This window comes from Numida meleagris, chromosome 1 (assembly GCF_002078875.1).
Source record: "Numida meleagris isolate 19003 breed g44 Domestic line chromosome 1, NumMel1.0, whole genome shotgun sequence".
NCBI classification, from domain to species: domain Eukaryota; kingdom Metazoa; phylum Chordata; class Aves; order Galliformes; family Numididae; genus Numida; species Numida meleagris.
Window position 1 is genome coordinate 51,483,152 of NC_034409.1, and position 20,868 is coordinate 51,504,019.

The window sequence follows — 20,868 nt, forward strand, 5'->3', positions numbered from 1 at the left end:
CGAGCCGGCGGGGGGGCGGGGCGGGGCGGGGCGCGCGGGATTATTATGGGCTGCGGGCGCCGCCGCCGAGGCGCACAAGATGGAGCTGTCTGCAGTGGGGGAGCGCGTCTTCGCCGCCGAGTCCATCATCAAGCGGCGCATCCGAAAGGTGCGGGGGACGGCCGGCCCGGCCCGGGGCGGGCGGGAGGAGAGGACTTTCCACCCTCCCCCGCCTCCGGCCTCACCCCCGCGTCTCCTCCGTGTGTTTTACAGGGCCGCATCGAGTACCTGGTGAAATGGAAGGGCTGGGCCATCAAGTGAGTGCGGGGCGGCGGGCGGGGGGGGATGCGGGGGGGGCCGCGGGGGGTGAGCCCCCGGCTGACCCGCGCCGTGGTACCGCCCGGCAGGTACAGCACCTGGGAGCCCGAGGAGAACATCCTGGACTCCCGCCTCATCGCCGCCTTCGAGCAGAAGTGAGTGAGCGGGCGGGCGTGCGGGCGGGGGGCTGCGGGAAGGGCCCCCCGGGAGCACCCTAACCCCGCGCTTTGCCTCCCCGCAGGGAGCGCGAGCGGGAGCTGTACGGGCCCAAGAAGAGGGGACCGAAGCCCAAAACTTTTCTGCTGAAGGTAACTCTTATTTACATCCCTCCGGCCTAGCGCGGCGCCTCCAGCCCCTCGCTGTGCCCTCGGCGCTTGGCGTGAGCCGGGGGCGGCGGGCCCCCTCACGGCCTCTCCCCTCGTGGCCCCTTCCCTCAGCGCGGCGTTCCCCGCGTGCTGTGGGAGCTGCCGTCCGTTGGCTGCAGGCTCTGGGGAAGGAGCGGTGCTTCGTTGCTGCTGTGCCTCCGCTTCCTCCCTTCTAGACCCCTCGCCGTCGTCCCGGCCCTCTTGCAGTCAGCTAGTCCCAGTGCAACCCCAACCCCAAGATTTTACTCCTGTTTTTTTTTTTTTTTAAACTAAGATATCCGTTAGCTGGGGGAATGCTGTGGGGTCGTTAGCCCAAAGGCAGAACTCCTTGCTTTGCTCCCTTCTCCCTCCACGAGTATCAGCAGACTCAGATGAACCCAGAAAACACACCTCGGTGTGACTGAGACAGGTAAGGGCGATCATAGTTTTGATCCCGTACCAAGCCCTGGGACAGCCGTGCTCCATCACCAGCTCCATCTGTGGCTCAGAGCAATTCCTCATCCCTTTGTGCGTGTTTCCTCAATGGGTTAATGCTCCCCTCTGCCTGGCAGCAGCGGGGGCTTCGCTCCAGTTAGCCCAGTGCTTGGACTGAGTGAGCGGTGAGAGGGTAGGATGTCGGCTCTGCGTCCTGAAACACATGGGGGAAACACAGGAATGGGCGCGTACTGATGCCCCGAGCAAAACCCAGGGGACACTGGTAATCCCCTGAAAGTCCCTCCTTCTCTGTCCTCCGCCTGTTTTTCTGCTAACAGCTTTCTGCATCTGCAACCTGAAAGCTACAAATGTAACTGATGGGTGCCACCTCCTAATCTTTGTGCAGGGAAGCTAGGCTAGGTGGTTTTTCTGGCAGTCATGCATTAAGTGAAACCCTGGTGTTTAGGTTTCTAACAATGCAAAGGAAAGCTGAAAGGGAAACCACCGGCTTAAAATAGTTCTTTGCTTGAATTAAAAAGCGCTGGGATTTGTAACACCTGACATCGTTCAGTGGTAGGGAAGTGTTGTCTTTGTTTATTCTGTGCTTTTGACACTACCGTGTATAATCAGTTTCTTTTCTTTTGATTCCGAGTGGTGTGTGGAAAAATCTATTGCCAGTTTTTCACTCTAATTCAAACAACAAAATCCATTAAAAAAGAAAAAAGCAAGAAAAAAACAAAACCCACTCATTCCTCCTCTTCTCCCCTTGCTCTTTAAGCCCCTCTAAACTCGGAGCCTGAATTATTCAACAGCATCCTTTGAATCACATCCCTGACACGTTCCTGAGGCACATCTTCCTTCTGCCAGCTTCTCAAATGTTACCCCAAGCCCGTAGGTTTGTGCAGCTGTGCTCTGTGGAAGGTGGAGCTGTCCTGAAGGTGCCCAGCTGCGGGAAGCCTAGGTCAGGCAGAGTCCTGCTGCTCCCTTTCCAGCGTGGGGACAGAGCTTGTGCAACTGCTGGTGCTCTGCTTGCTGCTTTCTGCTACTTCAGAACCTGCCCTAAAAATAACGCCCCAGGCCAGGCAGCGGGAAGTAACTCTATCTCTGCCAGCCCTATCTCAGCTTGTCTGAGCTCTGTTCCGGCAAACAGCAAGCAGCATGGCTGCCACCAGAGTGGCTGAGACCAACGTGTGTCTTGGTCAACAGTTCTGACCTGCTGAAGGCTGGCCTTTGCCAACCCTGCAGCGCTGTTCGGCCTCATGCGTCGCTGACAACGTTTTTGGTTCTCGGCTTCCAGTGAGAATTTCAGAAGCAGGAGAAGAAATTTGACTCTTGCATCCCAGAGGGAGTCTTTGAAGTTGGCAGTAAGAACAATATTCTTTTTGATCTGCTAGCTGAACAGATTAGGCCTGGTGAAATGACGTTGAAGTGGGAGCCTGGCCTAGGGCTGCCTTGGTGGCCCGCCTGCCCTCAGCTCGGTGGCTTGCTAGGATCTCCCGTATGCGTCAGCGCTTAAACTTGGGCTTCTGGGTCTCCAGTAAGGCGTGGAAATAAGTGCTTCCACGTGCCACCGTTCCCTGGCCTGGGGGTGTTTCGCTTTGCAGATGGGGATAGGTTTATCCAGAGATTAGCTGTCAAAAGCTGCAGATAGGCACCCGGGGGGATTTGCGGAACGCATTCCAGCAGGTTAGAGGCCCGCGCCTTTGGAAAAGCCTTGAAAAGCTGCATCTTCAGCCACCTGCTGCCTTTGTGAGCCAGGCTGAGAGCTGCCTAACACTTGCCCTTTCCATCAGGCTGCAAAAGGAAGTCACAGGCCGGGCTTTGTGATATCGCTATCAAGATGGCCGGCATCGCGAGGGACCCCCTTCAAACCTCAGCTGCCGAGTGTGGGGGCAGGAAATGGGACTTGATCCTCTGCATGCTAGGGGCAAACTTTCCCACAGCTGACTGAGCTCAGGCTTGGCGGAAGGCTGTCATTTTTGGGAGGCTCCTGGTATGCCGTAAGCCGAGTGCTCGGAACGCGTGGCGCTGCACAGGAGGCTCTCGCTGCAATGCTTAGATGTCTGCAGAAGGCTTCCTTGAGGACAGCTTGTGCAAGGTTAGGAAGAGATATCGACCTGTCATGCACGCTGTAGTGATCTTCCTCTCTCCCTCTGCTTGGTTTGCTCTTTATGTTTTGCTTCTCCCTCGGCACTGCGCTGCGAGGAACGCAAAGCTCACCCACTAATCTAATAAAGTGTAGTGAGTGCTATTAAGAGACAGAGCCCAGTCCCCAGGCTCAGTGGGTGGCTAGCAAAGGCTCCTTGGGATGGCTGCAGATACACGAAAGGAAAAAGGCTGCAGAAGCTTAATGGAGGGATAAGTAACAGAGCAGAGCAAGAGGGGACGGAGGGGCAGAGCAGCGTGTTGTTCTGTCACTTCGCCCTTCCTTGAACTCTGAAGCTGGAGTTGGGTTTCTTTTGATCTCCTCCCTGTTCGTAAATTATCCCCGGGTGGTTTGAAAACAGTCCATTCCCCTTTGTGGCATTTTGTTCCCCTATCCAGTAGGGAAGCTGTAGTTTATGGCGGTGTTGCTCGGGAGAGCTGTGCTATGAACTGGCTTGCCATTGCCTTGTCACTTGGAAGGCTGCAGAAGAAAAAGGGCAATAAAAAGGCAGAATGGCAGCCAAAAAGGGGAAAGAAGAGCTGGTTGGAGCAAGGACTGTGGGAATGCAGGTGGAGAATAAAAGACAAAGCAGAACCAGTAATGTATGAGAGAGCAGCGCTACTGTGGTGTGGCAGTGCTACTAGAAATCACTTGATTCTGAAGTAATTAACTAGAAATCTGCTGCCTTGCAAGGTCTTTCTTTTTTAACCTCCCTTCCCCTTTCAGATTGCAAAGGCTTTGATACAAATCAGGTAAGCGAGCCTTCACAAAGCACGTGTCAGTGCATGTGCTTGTGTGCCTCAGTGCGTTCAGGGAATGAATGAACAAATATGCGTGCTGGGCCTCGAGGGACATTTATTCAGAAATAGTAGGGAACAAGGGAGATAATACTCATTCCCAGAGGCAACGGGAAAAAGCTGCACAAGCTAAATAAAGGTGATACGGATCCCAAAAAGGGAGTGGGGGGAAGGGAAGCAGTTGCCTTGCTCCCGTGACGGAGCACTGCAGCAAGCCTCCAGAAGCTGCTCCTGATGTAGGCTGAGCTGTAAGCAGGCAGCGAATTACTTATGTACATGCTGAGTACTTCTTCGGTGGTGAGCAAATCCTGCGGGTGGGAACAGCAAAACCCCAAGGGGTAGCTTCCATCTGGAGAAGTTCTCAGCTGAGTAACACACCGGTGACGCAGCTGAAAGGATTAAATAGGTTTGATTTTGAAGACTTTGTGCTCACGCAGCTCTTGAGTGTGTTAGTGTCATAGGTCCGAAGCAGGGAGCTGCCAACCTGAATGCTGAGTCTTCTGCAACCCAAAGGTGCAAGTTGCTTAAAGTTGGAAGCCAGAGAAGGAAATGACTGAGCCCCGAAAACATGCTGTCCTCAGCAGGGAAGAGGCTCGAGTTTGTATAGCTGATGCCTGAATAAACCTGATCCTGTGGTAGGAACACTGATCTTTGCAAGTGAGAGCATGGTGGGGGCTGGTCTTAGATAGAGCGTCTTGATACTATTTTTCTTGAAACCTTACCTGGAAAAACAAGCTGAAGGTAAGTTGTGTATCTGCATATTGTTCATTGAAACCGGCGCTGAAGCTGGTCGCTGGGGACAGCACCTGGGCAGGGCCGGGCTCACCCCGCTGCTTAACAGCCTGGCCTAAGTAGTCAGTGGTTTGGTAGGCTGCTCAGGAAGTACCAAAACTGGAACTCAATGAATACAGAGAGCTGAAACACGTAGCAGCTTCGGCCTTGTGCCCCCAGAAGTAACTGGAAACACAGACGCGCAGCGAACAAAGGAGATCTGGTGGTTCTGGCACACTGGGAATGTCCTAGCCATGTGCGTTGGTCTGTGCTAGCTGCTCCGTAAGCACCAAACAAAGACAGGTCTCTTAGTCAAAGCAAGACGGGGGCTGATTAATGAGCACAGGCAGAGAATGTGGAGTCAGTGGGACTTTGGAAGTGGCCAAGCGGCAACTGTCCCAGCATTACCATTTTTCTTTTCCCTGAGTTGTTGGGAAACTCCACCAAGGAATTCAGGGTGTGGAAAGCGACTGTGGTTGTTCGTGACTGCTTCCCCTAAACCGGGGAGCCAGGGGAGACAGAATCATATCTAACTTTTCTGAACTGTTCAGGGCACAGAGTGATGCGTGAGGCTGCGTGGCACAGATGAGCCTTTGGTCTGCGTTTTCACATAGTGCAGGGGAAGGAGGCCTCTTCGTCGTAGTCCTTTTAAAGCCAGGATGCGCATAGTACTGCCGGGAACAACCTGACATTAGCCAGGGAGGAACAAAATGTCTTCACATCCCTGTTCTCTGCTTGTTTGGGGTCGTCTGAGTCTTGCTGGGCCCTCGGTGGGAGTCGAGGGGCACAGGGCTGTGAGCTCGTTGTGTGAAAGGAAAGCACTCCTGGGCCCCTCGCTCAGATCTGTTAGATTGCTGTCTTGACAAGAACATTTTTTCCCCAGGCGTTCCTTCGGTGGGAGGCACAGCCTGCAGGGTGACAAAGGAGATGGTGTTGGAGTACTTAAGCTCTCAGCTGGCAGGCGGCCATCCCAATCTTGGCTTGTGGGAGGGGGCAACCAGACAGAAAAGTTGGGGAGGAAAAGCAGCTGTCTGTAGCACTGCAGTTCTTCTTGTGCCCACGAGATGGGGGAAGCTGCTTGCTAGCTGGTTAATGATGGGAGAGGGGGCTCGTCCCAGCTCCAGGTGCGGGCTACTTCTGCTTCTGGGCACTACTGAGAGGCATAGGGATTAGGTTTTGTTGGGGCGAGGAGTGGGCTGCTGGTGGAAGTACGGTGTTCAAAAGGACAAGGCAGTGTCAACTTTGTTCACATTGCAGTATAGGTTTAAGCAACTTGGTCGCAGTATCTATTTGAAAACTAAGCTCCAGATCTCTGCAGTTCTTGCTCTTAGCTAAGACAACTTCATCAGATCACCATCACCCACGTCCGTGTTCCTCAAGACCCACATCCACCCTGCTTGGTGGAGCGGATGAGTCTGGTTGTGGGAGCAACATGGATGTAGTGCTCTTCACCTCCCCCTTGTCTCATGCTCATTTCCAGAGCGTGTGGGGCAGCCCCCCTCTCTCAGGACTGGATCTTAGCTTACGATGCTGACTCAACAGTGACCAAACTGTTGGTGCTGAGTACCACCATCCATTGGAAGCCATTGCTTGTAACATGGCTGGAGCCTGGCAGTTTTCTTTTTGGGGAAATCTGTGCCAGCAGGAGAGTAATTAGCTTCACATAAAGGATCTAGACATCCGTTCTTTGCTTGTACAGGGGCTGTGCCACAGCTCCCAATAATCCATAGTCCCAGGCAGCACATACATTCCACCCCATCTCCCTATGCAGTCCTCAGCACGCTTGTCACCACGTGATGGTGGCATCTGTCCACCGTCATCAGGCCGGGGACGAAACAGGGAGTTGGGTGCTGGTGGTGGGAGCTCGTACTGCTGGAGCTGACACCGGGAGCTTGGAGGGGGAATGATAAGCTGGCTCATCCCTTCTGTGGAGCAGGCTTGGAGAGGCAGATTTCTGTCTTGACTCACCAGTAGATTCAGTGGGAGGATGGTGTGGATTCATGGTTGTCGTTAATGTGGGTATAACTGTGATATGGCATTGCTCTTCAACATGAGGCAAGCAGCATCTGACCTGAGATTTGGCTGCACCTAGGCTACCTCTCTGACCCTGTTTTGTCTCTCTCCCCACCACCGCAGGCTCGGGCCCAAGCGGAGGCCCTCCACATTGGGGATGTACACTTTTCTGTCAAGCCTGGTTCTAGCACCTCATCTCCCAAGCTCCACTCCAGTGCCGCAGTGCACCGGCTCAAGAAAGACATCCGGCGATGCCACCGCATGTCGCGGCGTCCCCTGCCCCGTCCCGACCCCCAGAATGGTGGGAGCGTGGGTGGCGGGGCCGGCATCCGTCCCCCCGTCTCGCCCTTCTCGGAGACCGTCCGCATCATCAACCGCAAGGTGAAACCCCGTGAGCCCAAGCGCAGCCGCATCATCCTCAACCTCAAAGTCATTGACAAAGGTGGGAAGCCAGCCAACGGGGCCGGGGCCCTGGCTCGACCCAAGATCCCTTCCCGAAACCGCGTCATTGGTAAGAGCAAAAAGTTCAGTGAGAGCGTCCTCCGCACTCAGATCCGCCACATGAAGTTTGGCGGCTTCTCGCTTTACAATAAGCCGTCCTCTGCGCCTGCCCCCTCCCTGGAGGGCAAGGGGGAGGCCGAAGGCTCCCAGGCAGCCTCCTGTGGGCTCATGATGGGCTCCACCCCGTACGATGCCCCCAGCTCCAGCTCCTCTGGCTGCCCATCACCTGCGCCCCACTCCTCCTCCGACCCGGATGATTCCCCTCCGAAGCTGCTCCCCGAGACCCTCAGCCCGGCCATCCCCGACTGGCGTGAGTCGGAGGTCCTCGACCTCTCCATCCCACCCGAGTCAGCTGCCACCAGCAAGCGTTCTCCCCCCGGAGGCTGCAGCGGGGGGCAGACGCCCTCCTTGTCCCTTTCCTCTTCCGACCCAGAGCTGGAGGCTGGCGACTGGCGTCCCGAGATGTCCCCTTGCTCTAACGTGGTGGTCACGGATGTCACCAGCAACCTGCTCACGGTCACCATCAAGGAATTCTGCAACGCGGAGGATTTTGAGAAGGTGGCGGCAGCGGGTGGCGGGGGAGGCGGCAGCAAGTGAGTCTGCCAGGTCCCCCTGCTCCAGGGGGTGTGGGGGCTCTACCTGCTAGAAGTCGTGGTGTGAATGGCTGTCCTTGGTTCTCTCCTTCTCCCCTGCGCTGTCCCTCCGCCCTCATGGCCACCCTTCCTCCTCCTTCTCCTCCTCCTCCCCTCCTGCCCAGTCCCTCTGGTGCAGAGGCCAGAGCGTTGCAGTGGGGGGAGTCAGGAGGCAGGGTGGGCTGTGGTGGGGCCGAGGAGTGGTTGTTTGTCCTTGAATGTGGTGGTGTCCAACTGGCGGCGGAGCCTTTGGGGTGAGCGTGTTTCTGTGTGCCTGCGGGGTGGCGGGGGGCTGCTCCTCCACCCCTTCCCCTTCCATCTTTGACTGAAGAGGAGCTCCAGACCCTCGAGAGGTGTGTGGAAAGAGGGCTGGAGCCCACACCCCTGAGCCTTCTCCCAAAAGGTGCACGCAGTCTCTTCCATTCCTGTATTTTTTCCCCTGCCATGATCCGGATCCTACTGTCCTTGCCTTCCTTGGCCCGAGCCTGGATCTGCCATCTCTATGCTGCAGCGGCAGATCCAGATGTCTCAGCGCAAGGAGGAGAGGGGTGTGAGGTGAAGCATCGTGGCTGCAAGGTGCTCATGACAAAGCTGAGGTGGCTGGGAGAGCCCCACGCAGCAAACATCCCATGGTGGCTTCTCTGTTCCTGCAACTATCGGTGCTACCTTGGCAGTTGTATGGTCACTTTCAGGCAGCCTGGTGTCTCCTCTTCCCCTGCATCTTCCAGCATGCTCAGCTTTGCAGGTGGAACGGGAGAGAAGGGGAGCCTGCCTCCAGCCAAACCTTCCTCCTGGCGTTCATCGCTTGCACTTGTTGGGGGAGGGGGCATCAAATGTCCCCCTCCCCCAGCCCATCTGTGGTGGGAGAGGGAGCACCCGTCCTTCAGTCTGGGAGGAGATGGTGGTCTCCTGCCTCCTCTTCAAGCTCCCCCTGAACCTTTTTGCTCTCTCAGAGGGAAGGATGGGTGCTAAGATGGGTGACGTGCTCCTCTTGCTCCTCATCTCTCTTGCTCCCCTCTCTCTGTCTAGGATGTCCTGGAAGGAGTGTTCCCCTCTGTTTTTCCAGGACCTGAAATGGCCCCTTACAACTGCCACCAAAGGTGCTAACAAGAAATTACTCTCTCACATCATAAACACGTGTGCTGGCTCTCTCTGAGAGCACCTCTGGGTTGATACAGACATTCCTTCTCCTTGGCCCTTGCAAGTAGGAGCAAGCGAGATCACAGCTCTTTCCTTGATGCCCTTGTCATGCCCAAAATGAGCTCCCTCCTCTACCTGCCACTTCTGGCTTGCTTGTCTCCGTGCCACCCTAAGCGTCGTGGTAAGATGCCACTCCTTCCTCTCCCTTCTCCTCTACTTGCATGTGGCTGGGCTGTAGGGGCGAGGAGAAGGTGCTGATGGATCAACCCGTGGGAGAGCCTCCCCTCCCAGCCCTTTCCCCACTGCTGGGGTTGAGGCAGAGGGATTTTACTTCTACATCTATGGTGCAGAGGTGGGAAAGGGTGGAGAGAATTCCCCGCGCCGGGGCCTGCAGCTGTGCCCTGGGCGGGTGAACATGAGCGGAGCTGACCCTTTGGTGCTTCTGCATGAGGGACACGGTGCTGGCAGCTGCCTGTCCCGGGCAGTGCTCCCGCCTGGAGCTGTCATTCTGTGGTCTGAGGGCAGCAGCGAGGCGGTCTGTGGGAGAGAGCTGGGGCAGCAGAAGGACCGACCGACCACTGACTGTAATTAGAGCCTCTCTAATTGCAGTTCCTCGGTCGGCGCAGTGAAAGCCAAGCTGCCTGCCCACAGCCGTGCCTCGCCACGGATGGGATTCGCCTTGGGCTCGAGGGGGCTCCGGGTGCTGCGAGCTCCACCCTTGGCACACCTCTTCCTTTCTCTTCCCTTGTTTTAAGAGCTCAGCGGGTGCTTAGGGGATGCGGCTGCATTCACAGCTGAAGCCAGGGGCAGGGAGAAAGAGACTTCCCCCATCCATTCACCCAAGCTAAGGCTTCCTATAACTTGTTGGACTCGTGTGCGTGTCTGTATTAATACCTGCCTGTATTCTTTGTGTCTTTACTTTTGCATCTTTCCTGTGCCTGGCACACCCGGGGTCCCTTATTTGAGCATAGCCTATCCACTGCTTCAAGGACGAGCAGTCCGTAGTTCTAGGGAAAAGCTCTTTCTTAGGGAAGCAGCAAAGAGACGCTTCTCTTTTTTTTTCCCCTTCTAAGCAACAACAACGAACCACAACTATTTGGAGGCTGCAGGATAAGAGGAGCTTCGTGGGGTGGATGCAAACCAGCCCGTCACCTTAGGTTGTTCAGTTGCTGTTTGGTGTGTATGTGGTGATGTGTTTTGTTCTGTGATAATGAGGTTCTGAAACAAACCGAAGCGTTTAAGTGGGAGATAAAAGGGAACTTTAATAGGAAACTCTCGATGTGTTGTGGCCAAGGTGCGTTCGCTTGGCAGACTTCTTTTCCCCGGTGTCTCTTATATGGTGTTCTTTGGGGGCGGGGGGCAGGAACTGTGTAGATGAAGGGGTTTTGCCTTTCTCCAGCGGGACAAGCAAAGGGGACCGTCTGAAGAGCACACGGTGGGTCGTGGTAGGGGTGCTGTCGTGGCGGGGGAACTCGTGCGGTAGCTCCTCTTTGCGGAGGAGGAGAGGAGTGCCATCCGGCTTGCAGACACAGCTCGGCCGCCCGCGCGACGCGTCGCTCCCCGGGCGCTTCGCCGGGTGGGAATCGAACCCTGAACCTCCGGATCTGGGACAAAGATCCCGTGCCGCTTCCAGGTAGAGGCTGCTATCTGGAAGCCTCCAAGTGCCCTCGGGTGGGCGCGCCGCTTGGGGCCGGCCAACCGACCTTCGTATTCATGTGGGTTACGCTCTTCCTCCTCAGTTTTTCCCCTTGCTCTTTAAGAGAGGTGGGAAGAAAGATCCATCCGTGCCCTTTGCAAAGGGCGTGAGGTTGAGGGGAGGAGTTCATTTGAAAGTATCCCCTTCCCTTCCCCGTACACCCTACAACAAAACAAAAACAAAAACAGGGAGATATTCTCTGTGTCTGTGCCATGTTTGTTCTCTTGTTGTTGTGTTTTTAGAGGAGATTTTATGATGGAGTGGAAAAAGTGAAATGATTAGTTTTGCATAAAAAAAAGAGAAAAGTTTTAAAAAAAAAATTTCTACAGGGAGAGAGAGCGAGAGAGTTTAAAAATGAATAATAAATGCGGTGATTGCACAAACTGTAGCGGTATTAGGCGGTCCTTAGAGAAAAGAGTATTTTGTAGTATCGAAGCATGTGTGTCTGGGGTGGTGTTTGGTTGCTTGAGCCGGAGGGAAAGGCGTTCTGGGACTGGCAGCAGTGTCCGAGCGGAGAAGGCGAGTGGCGTGTTGGAGGAACCCCGTCTGCAGCCCCCTGCGCCCGTCCCTCCCGCGTCTTGGAGTTCCCCTCCCTCCCATTCCTCTCCTGTGAGCTAAGGTGGAGCCTCCAAATGGTTTTTCCGGCCGAGCGGCCCTCAGCAGCGGCTGCCCCTGGCCCGCCACGTGGAAACAGTTGACTTTCTTTGCATGCACAGCAAGCTGCTAAGATTCGGGGTCAGCATGTACCTTTCCTGCCAGATTGCCGCCTCTTCTCCCTTCCCCCTGTCTGAGCAGGATGTAGTGCGGTGGGCTCATCTCCTGGGAATTGGATGCACCTCTCCCCACCGTGCACTTCTCCCAGTGCCGGGTAGGGAACGGCAGTTTTCTTGCAGGATTCACCATGTCAGGACAGAGAACCCGGCCCCGTCTGCGTGTCCCATCCCTGACTGCCACCAGGTCCTTGGGGCGGGTGAAGGAGCTGCCTCGTGCGCTCAGGCTTTGCTGAAGCTGAGATGCGCACCCTCTTCTCCGGGTTCTTTTTGGGGGGGAGGAGGGCTCCAACGGGGTTTTGCTTGAGCGGGACCATGTTCTTCCACTCCGGCTTATTGGAGTTGTCCTAATGTTGTCCTAACATTTCAAAGCAAGGAGGTGCAGCGTTGTGCACTGGCTTCCCCATCTGAGATGGTCGTGTGTTCATCTGGTGTGGGAAGAGGGAAGCCACCAGCTCTTGGCATCCAGACAGGGGACACTAGGATGGATTTTCTCACCTGGACTTCTCCGGTGCTCTTGGCCTCCCGCAGCCTGGGCTGCTCCTGGGGATTTCCTCTTCTCTCTGAGCTCTGTCAGTGCTTCCCGCAGCCTTCGGCTTGGACCCGCTGCCTCCCGGCTCATGCTCTTCTTGCTGAGCAGAGCGGGACCAGGGAGGCGTGCAGACAGAGGTGCCAGCTCCTTTTGGGGTGGAAAACGAGCAGACTGTGGTGAGCCACTATTACGTTTTGTTTTCAGCAGAGAGAGGGAGCGTTTCTCCACGTTCTCCCCTTTCTGAAGTTCCCAGGGAGATTTATGAAATAATAATTTAAAGACAAAACAAAGCACCGCCAATCCTGCTCTTCACCAGGTGGGAGCTGTCTCTGAGCTGAGTCTTCCTAGGGATTCCACTCCCTTTCCCAGCCCCTCTCCACGGAGGGGGCTCTGGCAGCTCCCGGCGCTCGGAGGTGGCCGCATCCCAGTCCCTCCTGGCGGGGACAGGAATGTCTTCCCTGGGCTCTGCCCTGCTGAGGGACACTGCCCCAGGTCCCCGCGCTCCTGCCTGCCAAGGGGCAGCGTGGGAGCAGATCCTTCCCCCAGGGAGGTGTAACAAACCTGGAGCGCGTGTCTGGCTACGTGCTGATTTTCCCCTTCCCCACCTTCTGACAAGACCTTTCCCTCCTTGCCTGGCGCGTCCTTTTACTCCAGTGTCGCTTGCTTTTTGCTGCATCTTTCAATAGCCCAATAATCGTGCAAGAGCTGGGATCTTATTTACTTTTTTTATATAGAAATCTATACAAGAAATGCCCCCTTCCCTCTCCCCCCCCCTTCTCCCCACCACCCTCCTCTGCGCCGTGCTGCTGAGGGCTGGGTTTGGGGCTGGGCATTAGGGGCTGTGCTGGGGGACAGGGGAGGGCTGAGCATGGCTTTGGAAATGCCCTTCTCCGTGCTTCCTGCCCCAGGTGGCTCCAGCAAGTATCTCAATGCTGTGGGTTTGAGCAAATAAGTGGCTTCATTTTTATTAATAATTTTTTTTTGTAAGGTCCTCCCCATAACGCATCGTATCTTTTTAAGGGGGACAGATGAGAGGAGACGGGCTGTCTCCATCCTTGCCTGTTCCCCCTTTTCTCATCAATCCATCCATCCATCCATCCATGCATCCATCCATCCTCTGCTTTCCTTCCCGTGTGGGGTTTGGTCCCCATCCGTGCAGGGCTTGGGCTTCTTTCTCCTTTCGTACAGCTTCCTCCTCCCAGCAGTGAGAGGTTCTGCCCCCAGCGCTGCGGAGGGGCACGCGGGCTCAGGCCGCGCTCTCAAGCAGAACCCCAATTTCAGGATTGTTTTTCATTCATTTTCTTTCTGGATAGATAGTCACCCAGTGGTGACGAAGGACAGAGCCCTGCCTCATCCATTTCTCCCTCTCACCCTCCCCAGTGCCAAGCATAGGCTGAAACCCCACAGATGCTGAGCTGTGGCAGCACCAGAGCCCTTCTCCTCCTCATAGAGAAGGTCAGAGTTGCTCCCAGAGCGCTGGGGGCTCTGGTGCAGCCCATCCGCCTCCTTATCTCCCCTCACTCAGCATACAGAGTGAAGGCGGTCATTTTTTTTTTGTTGTTGTTGTCGTTAATTTAAAACAAACCTAAATATGTATCTTTTTTTTTTAATTATTATTTTGGAGGAATAATAATAAAAAAAAAGCATATAAGAATTGCGCACGGATGAATTGTGTATCTATATATATCTTTTTTTTTTTTTTTTTTTTGTCTTGCGGTTTTCATTTTCGATAGAGCGTTTGCCTTTGTTGTTTTCTGTTCCATCCAGTTCCCAGCTGGCTAAACTCTGAGCGGAGGGGGGGGTGCAGAGGGGGGGGGCGATGGGATCGCCCCTTCCCCGCTGCCCCCGCGCGGAAGCGGTTGGCTCCAGGTTTTGGGGTGGGGGGGTTGTGCTGATGACTCTCGTATTCTTGTACATTTTGTTCTTTCTGCTGCTCTTGAATATTGTATCGATGCCAGAAATGGGGAGTTAAAAAAAAAAAAAAAAAGAAAAAATTAAAAAAAAAATTTTAAAAAGGGAAAAAAAAAAAGACCAAAAAAAATAAATAAATAACCCCAATAAATTGTTACATTCCAAAAGCTGGTGTCGTCTTACTGTGAGAAACACGGTGAAAAATATGCTCTCGGCTGGGCTGGGAGTGCTGTGGTGGGTCAAATCCCCAGCATGAGGCCCGTACACCTTTTCCCATCCCACCCTTAGGACACTCATGCCCCTTTGGGGTGCCTGCCCCCCAGAGATGCCGTGTGGGCACTGATGGCAGACATTAGATCTCCCTGAACTGCTCGCTCCAGGCTGGTGTTGTCATCACCACTGAGCGCTGGGGCTGTGCCACGTGGGTGCCCCGTGTCCCCAAGGAGGGGTGGGTCAGGTTAGGGTTGGGAGCATTTCCACTGCAGTGTGCGTGGGGTTTGGGGCTGGGTGTGATGTGATCGATCCAATTGCTTCCTCCTCGCTGCTCTTCTTTTAGGATGAGAGGTAATGGCCTCAAGTTGCACCAGGGGAGGTTCAGGTTGGGTATGGGGAAACATTTCTTCTCAGAGAGTGATGCTGCACTGACACAGGCTGCCCAGGGAGGTGGTGCAGTCACCATCCCTGGAGGTGTTCCAGAACCGTGTGGATGTGGCACTGAGGGACGTGGTCAGTGGGCATGGTGGGGATGGGCTGGCGGTTGGACTGGGTGATCCTAGAGGTCTCTTCCAGCCTTAACGGTTCTGTGGTTCTCCTTGGTGCGCTGTGCTGTGTGCTCGGGTACCGAGCATGGAGCAAAGCAGGTGCCTGAGGTGCCCCATTCAGACGACGCTTGGGAGGAGAGGGCCGGCTGCACGCACCCGCTCCCCGGGCAGCCCCACGTCCTCCTCCCGGACAGCCGCGCTGCGTTTCGGACCGACGGCGGCGCCGGCGCTGCCGCTCCCGTTCCCGTTCCCGGCGGAGCGGTGGGGGCGGCCCGGCGGCGGCGGGGGCGGTGCGTGCGGCTCCGGCTGATATAAGCGCGGCGCGGCGGGGCCCGGTGCCGGTGCTGCTGCTGCCGGTAGCGTCCGACCCTCCGGCTGCCGCCCGTCCCTCCATCCATCCTTCCATCCATCCATCCGTCCATCCATCCTTCCATCCATCCACCTATCCATCCATCCCTCCCTCCCTCCCTCCGTCCCCGCTTTGTTTTTTCGCTGTCCGCGGGCTCGGGCCCCCCACGCCGCTGCCACCCTGAAGTTTCTGGCGGTGCTGCTGGCGGCGGGCATGCTGGCTTTCCTGGGGGCCATCATCTGCATCATCGCCAGCGTCCACCCGGCGGGCACCGCCGCCCCCGCCGCTCCCACCGCCGCCGACAATGACTCGGCCGCCGCCGCGCTGCTCCCCGCCGCCGACAAAGGTCTGGGAGCTCTGCACGGCCCCGCCGAGGCTCTGGCCAGCGCCGGGCCTCGCCTCCCGGGCTCGACGCCGCTGTTCAGCCGCTTCGTCTGCACTCCGCTGAGCGCCGAGTGCCCCGCGGCCGCCCCCGGCCCCGCCGCCGCCGCCGGCCCCGAGGAGCTGCTGGCGCTGCGCAGCGCCGCGGCACAGCTGCGCCGCACGGCGCTGGAGCAGAAGGAGCGCATCCGCATGGACCAGGAGACCATCCGCGAGCTGACCGGCAAGCTGAGCCGCTGCGAGGGCGGCCTCCACGCCGCTCCCCCCGCTGCCGGGCTCCGCGCCGCCCCCCGGCCCGGCACCATGGGGCACCCCCCCGCCGAGCCGCCCGCCGTGCGAGAGCTAGAGGAGGCCGTCCGCGCCCTGCAGGAGCGCATCGACCGGATCGAGGTGGGGAGGCCGCGGGGGGTCCGCCAATCCCACTCCCCCAAAACCTGCCCTTTCCCAACCCGATGTTCCCACCGCCCCTGGGGGCTTTGGGAAGGTCTCTGCCACCCCCCTTCCCAGCACCGCGATCCCTGCTCAGGGGCTGGGGGAATTGGGGTCATTTAGCGCTCGCCCTTTGCCCCCCAGCCCGTTCCCCCCGTAGCAGGTGGCCCCGAGCATCGCTTCCTGACCAGCTGCTGCCCGATGTGGGAGCTGCGGGCCGTGTCCAGCTGCTGCCCCCCTGCTCATCCCCATCACGGCCATAAATGGGGCTCCTTGCGATGGAAAGTGTGAGCGCAGCCCCCGTACCCAGAGGGCTTGGAGAGATGGGAAAGACCCCATCCCACACCTGCTCCCCCGAGCACCTCTGCCATGGTGTCAGCCCGTCCTGGGGTCAGCGCCCATTCCTTGGGGTTGGGATGGGTTCAGTGGCCACATAAACCCTGGCGGGGGTCCTTGGTTACCTGGGGGCTGGCAGGGTGAAGTGCCCACACGGGGGGAACAGATGCAGCAGGGAGAAGCGGGCAAGCTTTGGGCACGTGGGGGCTGCTTTTCCTGGGGCATTTCCTCCACATATGCCATCGCTCCAGGGACAGTGTGTTGACCCCTAGGTCTGCTGGGGACACAACCACCTGCCAGGAGCTTCACATCAACCTCAACACTGTCCCACCTTGCTCCCATTGCCCTCCTGTTCCCCTCCACCAGCACGGTGGCATCTTGAGAGCCAGTGCCCCTTGAGTTTCATCGACCACAGAGGGTTCAGGCAAGGGGATGGCAGAGGGCCATCAGTACAGACTGGGCCTCGTAACGAGGTTGAAATGGAGAGGTGTGGAGGGAGGACATCTCCTTGGGTGGACAGCCTGGGGGTGATGCTTCACAGAGCGATGGGTATGGATATGGGCATGGGCACCCAAACACTGACAACCCCAAGCAAGACCCAAGGGTGATGGAGAAGTGCTGCCAGCTTGGCTCCTCCAAGGGAAACCGCCATCCCCTGTGGCACGGTGGTGGGGGCTCGGGGAGCTGTGCCAACATGGGACGGGCACACAAGTGGGGGAAGTGCCCAGCAACAGGCCCCACAGTGGGCATCTTCCCCCAGCCCTGCTCTCCCCGCTTAGTTGAATGCCGGCACGGGGAGAAGCCAAGGGGAGCAGATTTGCCAATGCATTAGTAAATGAAGGCTCTGATCCCCTTACATAAATGAAAGTGCGTTGTGCCCAACAATGAGTACCGCCCCAGCCCCCCCGCAGCCACTGACATTTCACGCGCTGAGCGCTACCTGGCAGCCTTCAATCTTTTCCCTGGCTCTGGTGGCCAGCGAGTGCCGCGTGCCTCCCCCGCGCCCGCTGCCCACTCCCCGGCTGCCTGCGCCGCGGCAGCAGATGGGAGCCCTCCCCACGTTGGTAAATAACAGCTGCACGGCTATAATTAAGCGTTTTGCAAAGAATTGGGGAGAAGCGTGCTCGGTGGTGCTTATGGAATCACAACGCAGGCTGGGAGCTGGGTGGCTGAGATGTCCCCATGTCCCCATGTCCCACTGTGGCGGTTGGCCTCGGGGATGGGGTGGCTGGAGCTGCGGGTGCTACCTGTGCTTTTCCCCTCCTGGAGAGGCTTTGCTCTCTGCAAGAGCATCCCTGGAGAAAGGCGGATGCTGGAGCTGCCCCCCATGCACCCTCTCCTTTGGTTTTGCTTTTCTCTTTGGTTTTCTTCGCAAAACCCATGGAGGTTTTGCCTTGGCTGTCCCCACTGGAGGCTCTTCCAGAGCCCAGAGCTTTGCTGGCACTTGGCAGCATCTTCTCATTCCCAGCCTCAGCGTGCTCCCGCCTGGTCCAGGTCCATTTGTGCTCACGCCAACACCATCTCCTCGCTTCCTCTCCCTGCTACTTCCCCCTGCCGTTCCCATCCGTGGCAGCCACATCCTGCCCGCCCGAGCTTGGCTCGGCTGCACGGAGGTGTGGACAGGGCAGGGGGGTCACTGCCATCTGCGCTGGGGACTGGAGGTGTCCCCAAGCGCCGCTGCTGACCCCGTTCCTCTTGGCACACATCCTGGTAGCTGGGGCTTTGCCAGCAGATGAGCAGTGCCGGCTTACACCGACGGAGAACTACCTGCTGACCTGGCACGCGTGCACGCACCCACGCACATGGGCTGAGCCGGGCTAAGAGGATTGCTCGGCCATGCCACAGCAGCAAGCAAGCAGCAGGGCGACCTGAGCTCCCAAAAGTCATTGAGAGCAACCAACGTGGCCAACCCCATTTCGTACCACAGGCTAATGGGACCAAGCCCTTGGGTTGTGGTCCCCATGGTGTCATGGGTTGACATGGTCCCCGTGTTCCACGTGGTGTCATGGGTTGACATGTCATGATTTAACCTTCCATGCTGACATGATGTTGAATTTCATCCCGCCGCCGAGCACAGCAGGAGCTGCCATCCCGCCCCAACGGGTCAGCGCCCACTGCCCCGGCGCTTGCCCGCGATGCGCTGCACAGCAAGATGGAGCAACTGGAGGAGCAGCTCCTCGCTAAGATCCTTGCCCTGCAGAAGGAGCGGCACGCTGCCAACACCGACCGCAGCCAGCAGCAGCACGACATCGAGAAGGAGCTCAATGCCCTGCAGAACCGAGTAGCAGAGCTGGAGCACGGTGAGTGCTGCCCAAGGGGGACCACAGTGGTGCGGGCTGACGCTAAGCCCAAGGGAAGCCCTGGAGGAGCCCAGGATGGGCACCCTCACTTCTCACCCTCCTCTTTGGCATGCAGGAGCTCCAGGCTACAGCCCTCCTGATGCCTTCAAGGTGACTATCCCAGTGCAGAACAACTACATGTATGCCCGCATGAAGAAGAGCCTGCCAGAGCTCTATGCCTTCACCATCTGCATGTGGCTGAAGTCCAAGGCCTTGACAGGGCTTGGCACCCCTTTCTCCTACTCCGTCCCCAGCCAAGCCAATGAGATCGTGCTGCTGGAGTGGGGCACCAACCCCCTGGAGCTGCTCATCAATGACAAGGTCAGCCCAGCCTTCCCACATTCCCTCCATCCCCATCCCTGGTGGTTGATTCCCCATCCCTGGAGGCATTCAAGGCTAGGTTGGGTGGGGTCCTGGGCAGCCTGATCTGGTGGGTGGCAGCCCTGCCCACAACAGGTTTTGGAAATGGATGATCTTCAATGGCCATTCGAACCCAAAGCCATTCTGTGATTCCGTGAGCCTAAGTGACCTCCACGGGAGGTGGCATGGGGGACCACAAGGAGGGAGGGCATGAGAAGGACAGCTCTGCCTGGTGGGTTTTGGTGGGGAGAAGCAGCAGTTCTGAGTGTCTCAGTGGCTGACATCGGAGCCCATTGGCAGCCCCACTGAGTGCCATTCTCTTGCTTTCTACCCACAGGTTGCCCAGCTGCCACTGAGCCTGAAGGACAAGGCCTGGCACCACGTCTGCGTGGCATGGACCACTCGCGATGGCAAGTGGTCGGCGTACCAGGACGGCGAGCAGCGGGGTGCCGGTGAGAACCTGGCCTCCTGGCATGCCATCAAGCCGCAGGGCGTCATCATCCTGGGCCAGGAGCAGGTACCTGCTGCAGCCTACAGATGGCTATGGGTGGGGGCATTCCCAAATGGGGTGTGGGCAGGGGCAGCCCCAAATGGGACCGGGGTGGGGGAGCTCTCTGCCTGCTCAACCAACACCCAGGTGGGCTTCTTGTTCTCAACCTCTTTTCCTCTTCCCTCTCCTGTCCCTCTTCCACCTCTCTTCCACCTCCACATAAATCCCTCCCTCTCCCCAACTTGTCCCCATGTCCCTGCTCTGTCCCCATCCCCAGGACACGCTGGGCGGCCGCTTCGATGCCACGCAGGCCTTTGTGGGGGAGCTGGCCCACTTCGCTGTGTGGGACCACATGCTGGCTCCGGCAGAGATCCTGGCCTTGGCCAACTGTACCTCACACCTGCAAGGCAACGTCATCCAGTGGGACGACCAGGCCGTCGAGGTCTTCGGAGGGGCCAGCAAGGCGGCCTTCACCGCCTGCGACGAGGGGAGGAAGGCGTGAGCAGCCCCCTCAGCTCCAGGCTGCCCTTCCAACCCTCCCAGACCAACGAGACCCCCTTACCACCTCCACCACCCCGTGATGGGGCGATGTTCGAGGCCTTCAGGGGAGGTCTCGCGGCAGCCCCTTGCCCCTTCTGCCCCTCAACTTGCCCTGATTTGTTTTGGGCCCAGGGCACTGGGGGCATGGGGGGACTGGGAGTGGGACATCCCCTACACTTCTTTATTTTCATCACCCCAATGTCTGGTTTTGTGAGCCTGCTCCCTCCGAGCTCCTCTTCCCCATCAGCCATTCTCTGGCACCGTCCTCCCCCCATAGGATGAAAAGAGGCCTGTGAGGGGGGTCTATTTATTTTATTTTAAGCCTTCCCTGTGCCGCAGAGGGCAGGGGAAGAGGAACATAGACTCATCCTCATGCACCCAGCCCTGGTCAGGGTGGAGGAAATGGAGCAAAACTGAGGAAAAGGGGCATGGGGGGTGGTGTGCCCCATCGCCCCCCCAGTCTTTGGGGGCTGAGCTGCTAGCAGGGGTGCTGGCCTCACCTGTGCCTCAGCCCCTGCATTGAGCTAGCTGGGGGCGGGGATGCTGGTGGCCCCGTAGAGTGCCTGAGGATGTGATGTTTCCACTCTGGTGTCTCAATGTGTCTGTGCAAGGGTTTTTTGGGGGGGTCTCACAGTATGATGTCCAGCTTCCAGCACTCCCTCAAGCCCACCATGTCCCACTTTGCAACTCCTGCCCGGGGACCAGGGGGCAGAGGGGACAGCCCACCAGGGTGGGGGGATGCGGTGGGGACACAGCGCGGCCCCTGTGCCAAGTGGGAAACACTGTGATCTTCATGCCACCCCCCTCCTCAGTCGCTCGCTTGCGCGTGGCCGTGTCGTGTTGGGACATTTCTTTTGTAACGCTGGCTGTGGGCAATAAACGTGGCGTGTCTGTCAGA

At 57.7% G+C, this 20,868-nt stretch overlaps 2 protein-coding genes across 3 annotated transcripts; both read left to right on the plus strand.

Annotated features, from left to right (window-relative positions):
- On the plus strand, positions 1-14,083 carry CBX6 (chromobox 6). 2 transcript variants are annotated; one of them, XM_021384912.1, is made up of 5 exons: positions 1-148; positions 253-296; positions 387-452; positions 539-605; positions 6,981-14,083. In XM_021384912.1, the coding sequence occupies exons 1-5, from the start codon at positions 80-82 to the stop codon at positions 7,899-7,901; spliced, it is 1,167 nt and encodes a 388-aa protein (XP_021240587.1). In that variant the 5' UTR covers positions 1-79; the 3' UTR covers positions 7,902-14,083. The 2 variants fall into 2 exon arrangements, with proteins under 2 accessions (XP_021240587.1, XP_021240580.1); XM_021384905.1 differs by having other exon boundaries at positions 2-148; positions 6,927-14,083.
- On the plus strand, positions 15,057-20,868 carry NPTXR (neuronal pentraxin receptor; the record flags this gene model as incomplete). The annotated part of the gene is made up of 5 exons (XM_021395050.1): positions 15,057-15,866; positions 18,319-18,541; positions 18,657-18,901; positions 19,278-19,457; positions 19,708-20,868. Coding segments are annotated over 5 exons (1,683 nt in total), but the record flags the coding sequence as incomplete, so codon positions are not given.

Coding starts and splice junctions, on each gene's coding strand:
- CBX6 (XM_021384905.1), top strand. CDS start 80: ATGGAGCTGTCTGCAGTGGGGGAGCGCGTCTTCGCCGCCGAGTCCATC. Junction 297..386: donor TGGAAGGGCTGGGCCATCAA/GTGAGTGCGGGG, acceptor ACCGCCCGGCAG/GTACAGCACCTGGGAGCCCG. Junction 453..538: donor ATCGCCGCCTTCGAGCAGAA/GTGAGTGAGCGG, acceptor GCCTCCCCGCAG/GGAGCGCGAGCGGGAGCTGT.